Source organism: Pipra filicauda, unplaced genomic scaffold (assembly GCF_003945595.2).
Source record: "Pipra filicauda isolate LSUMZ 115617 unplaced genomic scaffold, ASM394559v2 scaffold27_size4233163_pilon, whole genome shotgun sequence".
Lineage (NCBI taxonomy): Eukaryota > Metazoa > Chordata > Aves > Passeriformes > Pipridae > Pipra > Pipra filicauda.
Window position 1 is genome coordinate 365,686 of NW_024104398.1, and position 17,272 is coordinate 382,957.

At 35.6% G+C, this 17,272-nt stretch overlaps 1 protein-coding gene across 2 annotated transcripts in view; it reads right to left on the reverse strand.

The window, feature by feature from the left end:
* Window positions 1-17,272, reverse strand: part of TTC7B (tetratricopeptide repeat domain 7B) — a 138,019-nt gene that overhangs the window by 97,138 nt on the left and 23,609 nt on the right. For both annotated transcript variants that reach the window (XM_027739980.2, XM_039382669.1), the window contains exons 4-5: window positions 6,429-6,559; window positions 4,385-4,506 (exon numbers count right to left, since the gene is read on the reverse strand). In XM_027739980.2, coding sequence (XP_027595781.1) covers window positions 4,385-4,506; window positions 6,429-6,559 — 253 coding nt within the window. The remainder of the gene's footprint in view (window positions 1-4,384; window positions 4,507-6,428; window positions 6,560-17,272) is intronic.

Sequence of the window (17,272 nt, forward strand, 5' to 3'; positions counted from 1 at the left end):
CTTTCCAATACAGCAGTGATATCTCACATGTAAGGAATGTGATACTTCATGGGATTTCAATGCTTTTGAATTTAATCTTACTTTCTATTCTTTACTTAATCACCAACTTGTTTTGAGACTGATGTAGGATATGCAACAAGATCTCAAGAGATTCAGAGAGTGATGGGTAGCTAGCACTGTATTCTAATACAGTAGAGAGCTGATCATACAGTGTCTTGATGTGCATTTATGTCAAGCATTTACATAAATCCTTCTCTCATGGATTTCTTCACTGTAAAATCCCTGGTTGTGAGCACTGTATAGGAATATATGGATTTTCGGATTGCCTTCCATCCAGTGTTCCTCACTTACTAGCATGAGAGCTATATTCCTATGCTATTTCTATTATATGCTAAAGTGAAAAAAGAAAAATAGATAAAAGAAATTCTACATAGACAAGTCTTAAACTCTACGGAGGGCTTTTTGTTGTGCTTGTCAAACATTTTGTAAGTCAATACAAATCAATTACAGCAATTATATGAAGAAAAATTGGTTGATTTTTTGATTTCTTTTCCAGGGTTAATTTTCTATTGAGAAAAAGCCTATCTATGACAAACAGCTTCCCGGAGAAGGCTGGGAAGGTCTTCCTTCACTGCAGCTGTGCCAGCACAAGTTAACAGCACCATGAAGAGTACAGATCTGCTCCAGGTTCCCCAGCCTTTGATTCAGCATGTGAAATATATGGAGACTAGACCAAATTGCAGTCTGGATCCTGGACTCTGACAGAGCACTATCCTTGGAGGAGGTGTGAAATAAAGGAGAAGCCACGAAAAATACCTCTGAGAGCCAGGAAAGTCCGGTTTTCACAAAGCAGACATCTGATTTTAGAATTCAAACAGAATGCAATTTTGCTTTAGGAGCATACAATTCCAGTACATTTGTGACTATTACTACCTCAAAAATAAAAACCATAAACAAGAGAAACTTAAAATCTCATAACACGAATACAAAACAAATACTAGGATAGAGGAATCACTGGGTACGTAAACAGCTGTCCTTTCTTCCTCAGGGGCATTGTACTTGAAAATAGCTATGTTAAATACTAATGTCAAAGTTCCTGTGCTCATAGGTTTTCTGAGAAAAACATCACGACTTTGAGCTCCTTCAATATGAAATTACAAAGCAATTACTAGACAAGTCATGTAATCAGCCTGAAAGACATGTAAATTTATATATTTCAAAATTTTTTTAAAAAAACACATAAACCCTACTTTAAGTTTTAGAACAGCTTCCAGAACTTCTTTGTTTCTCATTTCCAAGTTGAAATATTCCTCATCTCTCAAGTGAAAAATGAGTATGTAGTTTGATTCTTTAATAAAATTCTGTACACTTCAGAAGAAGCCATTAATTTCAGTTTTGTGTTCTAACAGAGCACTAAAATAACACTCTTGTGCTTCAGAATAATTCCACTTCTTTTTTTTTTTTTTTTTTTAACTAATTGCATTTCCATGTATTTTCAAAATACCACCACTTAGCAGTAAGGCTAAGTTAAGTTTCAAACACTTCCAAGTTTTTCATACAAGATAATGCATACCTGAAAGATAATCATTTAATCATCTAAAAAGCTTGATTACTTGACTTAAAATAAAATCTCTGTACAGTTAGCAAACAAAGGGGAAATTTGAAGTGGTTCAATCAGCTTTCTTGGCAGGCAGCAATACTCCCTATGTTACTGAAATTACGGTCTTCCAGATAGGAATAAAAGTTATCTTGTTTTCTTTTCTTCTGTGTGACTGACATACCCACACAAAAATGATGATTCCATGTCTAGTGGAAGAAATGTAATTAAAAGAGTTGATTAGCCAACTGACTGCTAGACATGCAACAAAACCAAAAACCCACTCCATAACAAAAGGATTTCAGACAAATTAAATCCTCCAGCAGATTTTGAGAGATTTATTAGCACTCACTGGAGTGGAACTGAAGTCCAAAAAAACAGCAAAAGATCTGTAAACATCTGCTCAGATCCTTCATCATGCTCCAACGAATGAAGTACTACAGCCACTGTGCTGGTAACAGGGTAACATCTGCACTGACTCACACCAATGCCAGGTTATAGTTTGGTGACAGGAGATTTAACTTCAGACTCAGATCCTCTGTCAGGTTCCCTTCACAAACAGACACAAATCAGAGATTCCACTGCACTGCAATACAAATAGCAGTTCACTCTGTCCGTAGAAACAGACTGGCACAATTTTCTTCTTCTCCCTTAACATTCATAAGCAGTCAAAATTCTAGTGGTTCCCTGTCTCCTCCTGCCCTTTCAACATCTCCAGCTTCAATTGCAAAAATCAGTTTACTTAAAAGAAACGCTTCCATTTCTAAACTACCTATATTAAAGATGTCTACCTTTCCTCTCCTTGAAAATGTTTATATAATCTTTACAATTTTAGATCAAAATTGAAGTACATTGCAAAGTTTAATGGGAAGATCTCAAATCTACTTTCTACAAACCTAACATCAGGAGGGATAACACATTTAAAAACAAAACAAAACAAAACATCCTTAAAATAGACGTATTAAAAAGCAGTCTATAAATTAAATTTGTCCTTATCAGCAAAAATCTATTTGAAGTTCTCTTCAGTTCTGGTAAACCCAAGTTTAAAACTAAAAAAAATAAAAAAGGGATCCCTAAAAACAACATAATAAGCAGCCTGGAACAATGACCATATTAGGAAATATTGAAAGAATTGTGATTGCCTCTGAATTAAAGAAGGAAACTAAAGGATATAATGGCAGGAATATGTAAAATAATGATTGTCACAGAGGTATTTTTCCTAATACATTGCTCCCTCTCATACCACAAAAAAAGTATCACTGGCCAATGAAACTGGAAGAAGAATTAAAAATTTTATATATAATGTGTAATTAGCTTATAAACTGCAAGGAATCACTGTACTAAAGACTGCAAAAAAGACTATATGCTTATGTAGGAGCTAACAAGATTTAGCAGCTTCACTGTGAAAGATTAAAATGTACATCACCTTTACAATCACCTCTCAAACTTCACACCAGACCAACTGATTATGGTCTAGGAAAAACACTCCTATGGGCTGCATGTTCCTTAGCAACCCACTGCATGACTTTTTTTGTGCAGTTAATTTTTGTTTTCCTCATTAATAGCAATCTGCTATGTCTGTTGCTGATTGCTTTTATGCACAACATGTCAGATTAAATGCACCATTTCCATTCCTGGCCTTCCATCAAAATTCTTCAAACTGTGGAAGTTTTAGCTTATTCTTAACCATGACTGCCAGAGGGATTTTTTCAATACATGTATTTTATTTATTTTTTGTGCAGGCATGAAAACAGAGATCTTATTTTTAGCTCTGGTAAATGAAAAAAATTAGCTTTCAGAACATTCCATTCCTCCTGCGATTAAATTATGAAAACAGAACTAAAGTGTAACTCTCATATCATGTGTTATTGCAGCACTACTTCATTTCCATGCTGAAAGCCCCCCAAAACACTTTGAAAACTTGGATAGTCTTTTTTCAACCTACCATCAGTACATTAAAATCTCGAACTCTTTACAGACACTGCTTGATTTCCTTCACCTCTGGTTTATGTATTTCAAAGAATAAAAAAACATTTTTGGTGCAAATCAGTACTACCAAGAGTTCCAATATTTCAATCAAACCACATTTTCCTAATGGAATAAGAAGTCCCACAAACAAATTTTTTAACTATGTAATTTCAACAAATGTCAGAAATGTACTTAAAAACCATTTGTGCCAAGTTTTGAAGTTATTAAAAATGGAGAGTTGTACTCCGTTTCTCATTTTGTGTGGTAACTGCATTTATTTTTAGGCTTTTAAGGAAAGCCTTATTTAAAATAAATTATAAAGGAATTCCCATGCAGACTCTAAAGGGATCTATAGAGCAGATACAATGGAGACTGTATACTCATATACATACTGTTGATCTTCATGTACATTTATCCTGCAGCATAATGTTAAAATAAGTCATAACTGAAGAGATTTGGAAAAAAATTATAAAATCAAAATTATAAAAATCAAGAGTTTCGATATGTTGTCAATCACTTTCTAACAGTGTTTGATAAATTTCAAATAGTTAAAAATAAGGTATTTTAAGTTCTTACATTTAATAAGTTAAACTATAAAATGCTTTCTGCTTAATACATTTTGATTAAATAATTTTACAATATGTAAATAAATACAATATGGACAGCCTTTCTATTTCAATCAAAATGTTACTACTCATATTAATAAGAGACCTCATGATTACAGAATCCACAATTGCTACAAACAATGATGTCCAGTAAATCACAAATACAAAACCTAAAAAAAAAAGCAAACACAATAAAAGAAGAATCAAATCTTACCCATTCTTGAAATATAAAACATGTGCTCTTTGCAGTCCTGTTTCCATGAAAAAACCAAGTTCTTGTTCATGTGCAGTGGGCCCTGGCTTAGGGCTTCTGTTTTGTATATTGGCATTAATTACCTAATAAAACATAAGAAAACGGGAAAAAATGTATTTAGAAAAAAAAACCAAAAATCAAGCTTTGTGTACTTTTACACAAAAGTTAATACTTAATGTTGGAGAAATGTTTGCCATCTGTAGGTAGTGGCTAGTGGACTATTTCTATCCTTACCTCCATTGCCACCCTTTTCATTCCTGGATATACCCCTAAAGTCAATTTATTCACCAAGCAGAAATACTCCTAAACAAGATTTTATTATAGTTTTTCAAAAATTTTTGTGAAGAATGGTAAACAAAAGGGAAGAATATAAAGAAGCATATTTGCAACCTTATTCAGTTAGCAGGAGGTGATGATATTCAAAAATTTAAAACTCAGGTTAAAAAAGACTGCTGCAGAGAGCAGTAAGATTAAAAGCTACCTCCAGAGTGACTTCCAAAAAACAATTTAGAAATAACTTAACTGTATTACATCAGTATTAAGAATGCTGTCAAAATGGAGAGCTATCAGCTTTTGTTTGCCTTCATATTCACTGTACAGTCTACCAGATACTAAAAGCCAATAACAAAACAAAAACCCTTAGAAAATACAAACCTGTATCTATTTTAAAAACAGTGCGAATTACTGTTCTCCCCATCACATCAGTCTTCTTCCCCATTTCTTTTGTTTGCATGATCCTAACTGTGTCCTATAACCCCTTCAAAGACACCTGTTAAGTGACAGGCCCGAGGCTCATAAGCAATAGGTCTGAAAAAGAGGGTCAGATGGATATTGCCAGCTCACTTCATTCTAACAGCATTCACAACACAAAGAACAGAGTCCCAAGTGTATTGCTTTTTTTCAAAGGTATCTTTAAGCCTAAATAAAAAGCAGCAGTGTGTAACTACTAGAAATAAAGGGTACCACAAATTCTCTTTTCTCTAAAAAAACACTTAAAATAACACCAAATGAAGAGCCTAAGCTTAACTTTCCATAATTCATAATCCATAACTTGTAAAAGGGAAGGAGGGTGCAGTAACTTGCCTAATATTCTGCAGAACTGTCCAGAAGTTATATCTTGTCTACAACATTAAGAAGTTCAAATATAACAGCTTTCATCAATGAAATCCAAGTCTCCTACATATCTAGTACCTTGGATTTTGACAGTAACTGTAGTGCCATATATACATACAGTAAGGACTGTATTACTGAGATAAACTGACAAATGTGCTATCAAATCCAAGAACACTGTCCTGACTCAATTTATAGAACTATTAAGACTTTTCTACATTTTAAAATCCTATGTTTATCTGGCTATCAGATCACGATTTTTCCATTGCCCGGGGATTGTGCCTATTTGGTGAAGCAAATGCTGTCAGTTACTGTTCTGGATACCACACTGATACATCATTGTACCTGCTGACAGGTACAATGTTAGGTCTGAATTTTACCTTCAAGTAGTTTATAACAGAGAATTTAGGTGCAATTATGTTATTGGCTTCAAATAAGCATCAACAAGACTAATTTTCAATCTTCACAGCTTCATTTTGAATTAAATTCTTTTTACAAATTACCCGAAAATCTAGTAAGTATATAAATGCAATACACATATTCCAACATGTGTGTTTGAAAGACACCATAATCCCATGTGCATGAATGAACTACCACAGGGTAACAAGAGGCCTCAGATCAGCATCTTGAATATACACAGTAACTCAAAGCTCTGTGCCTTTTCAGCCTACTGGCACTGTCTTCCAAGAGGTCAGAATGAGATAACAGCTAGAAGGATAGCTACCAGACAGCCATTAAGGCACACTGATTTATTGTCCAATTGTAGGTGTGCATTGAAGGCCTATGAAAAGAAATATCAGACATGTTTTTGTTGAGTTACCATGTTGTTGGTAACACCACATCAATGAAAGATGAGCCACACAATTCTTCAATTAAGAAAACCACCCCAGCTTACCCTTTCTATCTCCTGAAGGTACAGGAGAGCAATATCTCCAGCCTTCTCGTAGCATGTAACAATTTCTTGTTCACGGTCCACATGGAGATTGCTAGCTGAGGAAGAAATTGGCAACTTCTCAAGACAGAGACCTGGGAGGCAAAAAAAAAATTCAAATGAAGCATTATAAGCTAATGTCATATAATATTATACACAAAACATAGTCCAGGTTAAGCCTCTTTAGCCAGGAGAAGAAACAAAGGAAATGAAGGTATGGTCCCCTGATACAGACACTAATAACTATGTAAATAACATTTAATAACAATTAATAGTTATAAATCAAGAAGCAGCAATTTTTTAAGCAATTTTTATTTAAAAGACATTATGACAATTGACCACAAAAGTACCTAGTGTCTTTCTATTCCAGTTTTACATCACTGGATTTGTCTTCATTTTTCCAGAATGATCATAGAAACCAATGCACAGTGAATAAAGGCACTCAAGGTAATATTAACTTACTTACTGTGCAAGGCAAAAGCATCTATAAAAACAAATGCATTTTAAGAAATAGAGGTGTTAGGCAGTGTAATTCTTGTACTTAAATTTAGAAGAGGTAGCTCACTCTCATCAAGGCCATGTACATCTTTTCTGCTCAGGCCTTATCCAACAAACACATTATGTGGTACTTTGAAGGAAAAAAATAATCTTTGCTTGTCTCAGATATAAACCCTACAACTCTTACTAATTAATCATATATCCTACACAAGTCACTTCTATTACAGTTATTTTCAAGATAATTAAAGAGCTGGAAAGAACCTCAAGAATATTAATCCATTCATCTGATCGAAGAATCAACCAACCTCTGACACTTGCCTAACCTGTTCTTAAAACCTTCTGACAATAGGGATGCCTTGACCTTCATATGTAAATTATTATAGAGCTCAACTATTCTCTCAATTAGTATTTTCTCCTCATGTCTAGATCTCCCTCTCTAGACTATTATTTCGATTCATCCTCAAAGAGAGATTATTCTGTTCTTTACAAAACATTTTTTCAGTATTCATCTAGAGAGAGAGACATGCTTGTAACAAAGAATGTCAATTCTCACTCATTTCTTTTTTCATGCTTCCTTGACAGCTAATCATTTTTATCTCCTCTTGACACTCTCCAACTGGTTACCTCTATCTTGACTCACTGTGCAAAACTGGATACACGGTTCCACTTGAGGCCTCAATAGCACTCAGCAGGGAAGATTAAAGATTTACTGGTTTTCATAAAAGATACTTTAAAAAAAAAACTTTGGTGTTTTCCCTTACATGTAAGTAAAAATTCTCTTCTGTTTATGATCTGCAACAGATCACCAGCTCATATTCTGCAAGTCAACTATCTCATTTTACATTTATTTGAATAATGAATTGCATTTGAACTAGCACTTTCCACGTGTTAAGAGATGTATTTCAGGTCATTCTTTTAGCTTGTCAGCAGTAAATGCTGATCATAAAGTGCCTTCAACTGCTCCCACATTAATATAATGCATAATTTAAATGACTGTATTCTCAATTCATAGTTGAAAGTTTTGAGAATCCATTGCTGAAGAAACTAAAAACAACAACAAAACACATGGTTATATACTGGGCAGAAGTCTGTAGAATGCCAGGTAGCACAAATCCAATTTGGAGAATAGTTTATCACAGGACTTCTGTCAATCAATACAAGGTGGGGACACTATGTTTCATTGCAATTACAAAAGAAAAGCCTAACTTCAGAAGATATGTAATTTGGAGGGGTTCTATGGATAAACTCAAAACTACGCAATATCTGTTGCCTCCAGATTATTTTAGAACATCTATTAAGTTTCAATACTAGTCTGTAAAAGTATATATCATTTGTATAAAAACACAGATTTCTGGCTTGAGAGGATGCCTTAAGTCTGTATCAGAGTTTGTTGGCCACCTTTACTCTCCAATTCACCCTTTTACCAGTACAAACAACATATAACCTACAGCTCTATTTGCTAGCTACACATCCAATTAAGACGAAATTCTGACTCCAGCACTATCCCCTCTGCTAAAAAAAAAATAACATCCAGTATACTTTTCAAAACCTACATATCCCTAAAGCATGGCAAATACACAAGTAGTCTGTCTCTTAAAAACCTGCAAAACCTGAGTTTTACAACAGACACTGGATTTTTCTCACGTCATAGTTTTCACCTAACATACTTCTAAAAATTTAATATATTTGCATATAGTCTAAAGTAGCTAACACTAATTTGCCTTTTTTTTTTTCAATTTTTCAATCAAATCACAAATATCTGAGAGGTTATTTTACTAACAGTAAGTCAGAGCTCCCAAAACAGCAAGATTACACTACAGAAAAAAGTCAGTTATCCTGCTACTACAGTAGTCTTGAACAGACCCTCTGATAAGAAGATCTACATGTAAGGTTGATACTGGATATAAAGTTTGCAGTGTCCTACACAAACCTTCAATCTCAGAGCTGACCACAGAATACAATAAATGAGCTGCAGTAAAAACGTCAAATGACCGAAAGCACCAGAGAGCTGGTCCGCAGATCACTCCTCCCCACTCCTCCTTTCCCATGACACTGAGAGCCAATGCCCCAGAGGTATCATGCCCTATATGAAGTATATAACTCAACTGACTATTTGTTGATTTGATTCAGATTTATTCTTTCTATTTTTATATTTTATGGCCACGACCATAATCTTTTAAATCTGAAAGACTCACTATAAGGGCATTCTCTCATTTCAGCTGAGAATTTTCTTTAAGATATGAAAATACCTCAGTGCTCTGCCAGAAATTTTAAGTAATGCAGCAGGGAACTACTAAATTCTAAATGTTCTTTGATGAAGTACAGAATACTCTTTCTTAGAGAAACTCTATCATATAATTACTATTCACTATATTTTTCTGGTATGTTTATTACAACCCAGGAAAGTACGTATATTTTAAGCATGCAACGCTTTGGAGCAGGAATTTTATTCGGCGAACTATCCTGAAATGACCACAACAGAATGGTTTGCACACTGTATTTCTTTTGATGACTCAAGGAATAATTGCAATTCAATACCGTATTAAAAATGAAAACATATTAACTAGATGAAAAATCCTGAATAAATTCTGATTCTGTAACAGGTTAAAATTTGAGTCACTCCAGACTACTCGTTTAATTTTTTTCCTAAAGACAGATGAAATTTAACAAATAATGTATTAAAGTACATAAAAGTACCATTTAATTTTAAACAGATACACACAGCAACACAGGAATAACAACCACATAATAATGCCCACTTCTTCATAAGAATACTGAGAGATGATGGAAGTTAATTAAAATAGGGATCATTACATTAGGCCCCCCCAGAAAAAGAAAAAGCACACGGTAATATAATAGAATTGAGAAAGACATGAAGTTAAAAAAACTCCACATATTGCCCTAAATTACTTGCTGAAGACTTCTCATAGAATCAGACAAGTCAGTTCTCACCTTTGTGTTTCTTCCCCCACCTGCCAGGCAGGAATCTCTGCTACTCTCCCCCCAAAAGGCAGGCATTTCTTTAACTGTTTACAAACTGCTTTGAGATATTCAGAAAATAGGTACACATTACTGCTACAAAATATTATTGCATTTGTTGTAAAGGTCATAGCTACCGATTTATTTAATTTTTATTCATTATTTTGTTTTATTCTGCATTCAGGAATATAATGACAATTGGTATCACAAGATGACTTGGATATTCATGACTTAAGTTTAAGCCCTTTCAGTTAAAACCACCTTCAAATAAAAGCTTCCAACAAACTGGGTCAGTTTTAATCTGGGAGGACACTTATCTCATACGTATCTAGTCCTGATATCAAGCAAGATGACTCCTGAGGGAAAAGAAAGTGAGAAGCAGTGAAATGAATACTAGTCCATACTAGTTAAGCTTACATGTTTTGCAAGGTAACTAAAATTGCTTGTCAAAAGAGCAGAAGAGTAACAAACAGCATTTGGACAAGAAAAGAATATTCCTGACATTTAAATTACATGATAACTTGCAAAGGTTTTCTTCAAATTTTCAAAAACTTTATAAATTACTCATATTTTGTAAAATATTGAGAAAGTAAACACTAGACAGTTTTATCACTTATTCCAAGTGGCATTCTTGTGTCTGTAGTCTCAAATCAGTGGCCAAGGTTATGCCAAGTAAACTATTTCATTTTTCACAAATAGAAAACCAGGCTGGCCCTACCACCACATATGCACAAACTGACCACTGCCCAAAAAAAGGATGCCTCAGTGACAACAGGTAACTAACTATACTTAAGAAGTCCTACGCAAGTAGCTAATCAACCATTTTTATGTTAAAAAACAAACAGAAAACCAGTCTTCTGTAGAAAGTTCTGCAGGAAAACCAATCAGCACTCCCATTTCACCATACAGAGTAAACCAAAAATTACTCTAAGGTCAAAAGGGAATCCACGGCACAGTTCAGATCTTTATTAACTACTCTTACCACACAGACCATTACTGAGATAATTTAAAAAACACAACAAAACCACAAGGCTAAGGCCTATCACATCGATAGCATGGTATATGTGAGGATTATCCATGACGCCAGCCAGTACCTTGCCTGTATAAATTTTAGAGCCCACAAGTAATAATGGACTCCATGGTTTATCTACTGTTTCCAGTAGGCAAGTCCAAGGACAGATGAAAAACAGTGAACTACTGTTTTATACTTAAGTCAATAAACACATTTTTTCAAGAGAGAGAGTTGCTTCAATAGATACAGATTCCTGGGTTTGCTTCCTGGTTTCCTTACCCGGGCATGTAAAATCCAAGTGTATTGGAGTACACAGCACTTAGTCTTCCCCATAAGATATGCAAAGTGTTCCAAATGTTGTAACACAAAAACCCCTTTCATCTCCTTTTAAAGAAACTTCATGTTTAGCCTATGTATTTAGAAGAAACAATTATACAGACTATGGCAAACACTTATTAGTAATTTTAAAAGAGAAACTGGAACAATATGAGTTATTGCTGTCAAGGAACTCCCACAGTTTATTTCTGAACTTAGAACAAACACCGCTAATTTCACTGCAGGGAAGGACTTATTTCTAGAAGTCTTCAATCAAAGATTGTGACTTGCTTGCAGAGAATTTTTTTAGAAAGCAAAGCATGGTTTTTTTTCCCTCTTCAATTCCCTACTGATATTTGCAAAGTAATTATTATAAAGGAAAAGAGAAAAATAATAGATAATAGGCAAATATACTACCTCTTACTTTCATAATTACTGCAGATGCACTATCTTAGTAGGAATTGCCTATTGCTACAGATTATCCAAGGAAATACAAACAATTAATTTCTCTGATTTTTCAAGTACCTTCAACTGCCCATCCCCTTATGCCAAGACTCGGGTGGGAAGGTCTCCCAAAAACTGTCAGAATGCAGGATCTCTATGGTTAGTTCCATACACATTTTCCAGAAAAGGCATCAGGAAAATGGTCAATATCCTCTTCTCCAGCATATCTGAATTTAAGGGAAGTTCCTCTAGCTAGCCACTCTTTTAAACACAGACCACTTACAGAGAATTAAATTCCATTCTAGATGATACACAGAGCAACACAGGCAAAACTTTCCAGAGTTGAACACAGCTTTTTGTCACACATGCTCATACTGCAATGTCATTACATTAGCACAGCTTTTCTAATGCCATAGTTATGCTAGGGCTTCTAAGTGTCTTGAAGTTTCTCAAAAAAAGGGAAAATAAAATAGCACAGAAATACTCATCTCCTTTTCTGAACTGAATACCTACTTACTACTCCAAGCAGTCAATAAGACCATAACAATATTTTGGGATTTCTTTTAATATCATCTGAAATAACTGTTTTGAAACAATTGGTCACTCTTTTCCTCTAAATGTAATGAATTCAAATCTTTGTATTTTCTTAAGAGTACAAAACAGACTTTTACAATATCTTTTAAACAAAAGAGATCAGTATTTGTCACACACACATTTGTTTCTTCATAACCATGTGCCAGACAGTTCTTGCTGCAGTACAGCCCTTTGACAGACCAGCATCTTGTAGAGGGGCCGAAAAAGTTCAAACAAAAGATAAAAGCTGATATAAGGACTGATAATTGCTGCAGATCCTGGAGTGAGTGAACATCTTTCTGCCGACACACCCCCCCCCAAAAAAAAGCAGAATTGCTGCACACCAGTACATAGAGTGGACATCAAGGAAGCTGTTCGCTCAGGAGAAAGGAGATGATTTAACTATGGAATTTACAGTTTTGCTGTAAATGTTCCTGTGCCATGAGAAAAAAAGGCCAGAATCACTAATTTTTAATTTGCGCACAACATTTTTTTCCCTCCCCTCACTCTGCCAAAGGAAGGATTCTGAAGAAATTCTAAAGATTTGGAAGAAACTAAGAATAAGAAAAAGATACCACCAAACTGCTCAAGTCCTAAAGAATTCTATTTTATTAAGAAGCATATTATTTTAATTCAGTGTTTGTATTTCAAATACCACAGCTAAAAGCAGCACTGAGGAAAGTGGGATAAATGTCTGGGTTCCCCCTAGTCCCTGCTCCAGCAGAGCAGAAGTCATAACACAGGCTGGGGAAAGACAAGCTTTAATGGAGAAAGTCTGAAGAATCCATGGCACAGGGTTCCCAGCAGCGGTCTGGAAACTGCCTGCAACATTTGCACAGCAAGACAGGAGGACAGAACCCAAGCTGAGTTCTTGACCCATTGCCTAATGAGGCTAGAGATCCCCAGCATAATTACTAAACCAGCTTCCATTTAGCATTCTTCCATGAAGAACTGCTTGGTGTCTGCTGACACAGGCTAGCAATGCACAAGATCCCATTACAATTGTATATGATTAAAGTTAAGCGCAGCATCTTTTCCTAACTGCAGAGTAGCAATTCACATGCACCTGACACTTCCACTGAACCTAATGAGTATTTCCATGTTTCTGTAAACAGAACTAATTAATAGCCAATCATTTAACTTGGTAAATGCAACATTAAATTTGAATATGGGTCAGCAGCAGTAAAGATAGTGTCACCTTTCTCAACGCACACCATCTAAATGTAAACACAGTTATTCAAACAGGCGATATGAGATGTAAAACAGTCTGCAGAAATAAGGCTACAATTCTGTAATAACACAGTCTAACTTACAGACAACATCCCTCACATACTTAATTTGTTACTGTAATACAAAACAGCCATCTTGACATATCTGGAGTAGTCTACTAATCTATACACTGTATTAATTATAAACACATTCTCTACTAAAATCTAGTCTACAAAGTTGCCGACTTTAAGAAATGTCAGACTCGTAAATTGCTATATTCCTCTATAAGCATTTTTACAGTCACCAATTTGTAATGCTAAGTATTATAAATTCATTTTTTCAATTATGTCTTTTGACTTACACAGCAGTATCAGAGTTATGTTACCTAAAATTTCAATAAGTTTATTTCCTATTTAAATATAAACTTGCTATTTAAGAATTCCTAACAAGTTGCACCTCCCCAAATTAACATCTCAATATCCCACTGTGCATGCATCTCATCCCTGCTTCCACAAGCAAATAAAATTGCTTAGAAACATAGGAGACACTGCCATGTACAGTATTTGAATAATGCCTATGTGTGCTTTCCAGTATATTACCTCATTCATATACTGCTGAAAACTTGCAGAAACTTAATTGTCCTGTTCCCAGAGGCCACATCCCTACGGGAATATTAACTTCAGCCATCATTAAAATGGATTCTAAATATATGCTTCCGTATGGTAACAGCATATAGAGAATTTTTTTCTGATTGGTCTTGTACGAAAAGGAAGTACGAAAAGTTGGAGCTACTTACACATGCTTAACATGAAAAAAGAAAAGTCAGACAAAGGCACTCTTTCATTACTTCTTTATGGATTTATAACTTCTCTTATTTCAATTCTTCATGATCTTCCTCAGTCTCAGCAATCAGCATTGCCAATTAAGCTGATCTAGTGAACAAATAGACCCTAAAGAGACAAAATTAACCTCCTGAGCAAGGGAACCTTCTCCATCTATCAGAAGGTAGTCCTTCCTACATAGATACTCAAATATCAAGTATATAATACAGCCAGAAATGTGCAAAATCCACATTTTACTTTGAGCCAAGACTTGCCACCACAATCTCAAGACTGTCCTGCCTTTCTCCTCCCCCTGCCCAGCCTCATTTCTTAGCTTAGCTCCAACTGCATAACACAGCTCTAATAACCAGTACTGACATTCAGGTTATTTTTGTGGCAGAAGGAAAAAAATCTTTTTATTGTACTGCTCCTTAAAACTTCATACTAAAAGGTATGATGTGCTCCTGTGACTAACAGGCAACAGCTTCAGGGAATCAGCTCCAGCAATGTTCACACACCTGCCCTCAGGCTAACACTTTGGAACAACAGAGTCATGCAAACCTGCCCATTTCCTCAGCAATGTCATCCTTCTATGCCTATTTTTCTCTCCCTCATCACACAATCTTGAAATAAGCTGGCACCTCCAACCACAGGCATTTTGCTACAGCAAATTGTTTTATCAGATGCTTCTCCTTTGCTTTTGTGTCAAATGAATTTACAAGCAGATGGGAGAAAAGCTCCCTAACAGATCCAAATAAGCATTCTCATGTTTTTGCAAATACTAAGTGGACCACTGATTTGAAAAGCTCCATCTTTTCAATTTATGTTTTGTATTATATTTTTTAAATGTCCCCCTGAATGTCTCCAAGTAAGGCTTTGAATCTTTGAAAATTATGTATTTAATATAAAACCTATGATTTTATTAATATTCTATCCCACACAACACCTTCTACATACCCATACAGAGCCATTACTCAGAAGCATAGCATCAAAATTAGCTCTTTTCTTAAAGTAAAGGAATCACCAGGTCTAATCAGAACTGTATTTTATGGGCACAAACACACACACATAAAAAACTCAGTGTGAGGTCAAAAAAGTACGTTAGTCCATAAAGTTAACTACATAAAAGAAAATTATTCTCTCCTACAACTCTGTTTTTAACCTGTGAATTTCAGGAAATGGTGAAGAAAGGCACGAAAATATCACAGATAGCTACCGTGAGGTAGCTATCTCCTCGCAATTTTTACATGAGGGATATCTAAACAGTGCTGTCCTGGCCTATTCTAACCAAGTTTCTGAGGCTTTGCATCGAGCATTCACATGGCCAGTCTACTCCCTGCTGTTTTAACGGACACAGTAGCAGATAAATTTTCATCACACCATCTTACATCTTCTTCTAATTCAGGATTAAGCACAATGCATCACCACTAGCAGCATTTTTTGTTGCCAGAAGCCAGGAAAAAACTAAACCCAAATCTATCTATAAGCTCTTCAGCCTGATAAAATACAGCCATGCCTTTATCACCACATTAACAATTTTGAACACTTTCTCTAGGAGGAGCAACAGAGAGGAACCACTTTCCAACATCGCTCAGGCACTGAGACCCTCCGATTCCCTTCACATCACAGGCTGGCAAAGAGCCACATGTAAAGGAAACAGAAAACATTTCAAAGGTAATTTGATAGTTTTTTCTTGAAATTTTGTTGAAATTCTACAACGTTGCATTTTGACAAATCTATTGGTCTTATAACCAGGCTGTCCACAACTAAAGCTATAGACAGCATAGCGAATTAAAAGCATTCTTTGAAAGACATATATGCATTTAACTCATTTATGCAATAAAAAATCTGAGGACTTCTTTGTGAGTGTGCTGCAAGCAGCAGATAGCTTTAGTTCTTTGGTTTCACAGTTATTCCAAGTTGAAGACTTCAGGGGTGCAATGACACTAAATTTCCTGGACTATCCTAACAAAGACTTTTGTAAAGCAGACTATTGTAATTTAATGAAGATTTTGCAGTGAAGTATACAAACAACCCTGATGAGTAATGCATTCACACACACTCAACTCTGGAGAGTCTGAAGAGGTAGAATTTCCCTCTTCGGATTTTTCTCACAACTTACTTTCTAACAACATAAATACATACAAACATATATTTATATATGTACACATATATATACACATACATAAACACACACGTCTCCCCAAGAGTTGAGCATATCTTTAGGGATCTCTCTTTCCCTTCCACGTTCCAATTCCATTCTTTCTCCCTATCATTGTCACTAGTGCTGTTCCTCTTCCCCTTCTTTCTAGCCATCACTAGATAACACTCCAGCAAAATTTAGCTTGAACCTGCCCCTGAACCCATTTTGCCCTTCACTGCATCCATACACGAATGCTGAATCTTCCTGTGCTGTGAACAACAGAAAGACATAGTTTGTATGTTCCTCATGCAAGAGCAAGATGAGGAAAGCAGGTCATTTCCAAGGGCTTGTTGTGAGCTATGGAACTCTCAACAGTTACAGTGCAACATGCTCATTTAAGTACCCTGTAAGAACTGTAGAAGAGGGAGCGTGTCAACTCAAGCATCCCACTCAATCTCTGAGGTTACAGAATGAAAGCTGAGTGAGAAGGTAAGCACCTGGAAGTGGTCCCACCTTAAATAAGGAAAAAAAACCTTAAGGCAATTAAAAACTGCCATTAGTTATCTGCCCTATGCTTTTATCAGTGGTAAGAACAGCAGTATCAGACCACTACACAACAGCATACGAGACTGCAAATCCACTGGAACTGGATTGAAATGGGGCAAATCCAGCAGGTACCTTTCACTGTCTCTGCAGGCTGCAGCACTGCATAGTGCAGCTGGGCCACTGCAAACAGCTGCAGATAGTCCCTCACTGCTAAATATCGTGGTGCTATGACTGCCAAAGAAATAAGTCTACGTACCCTGAAGAGTTC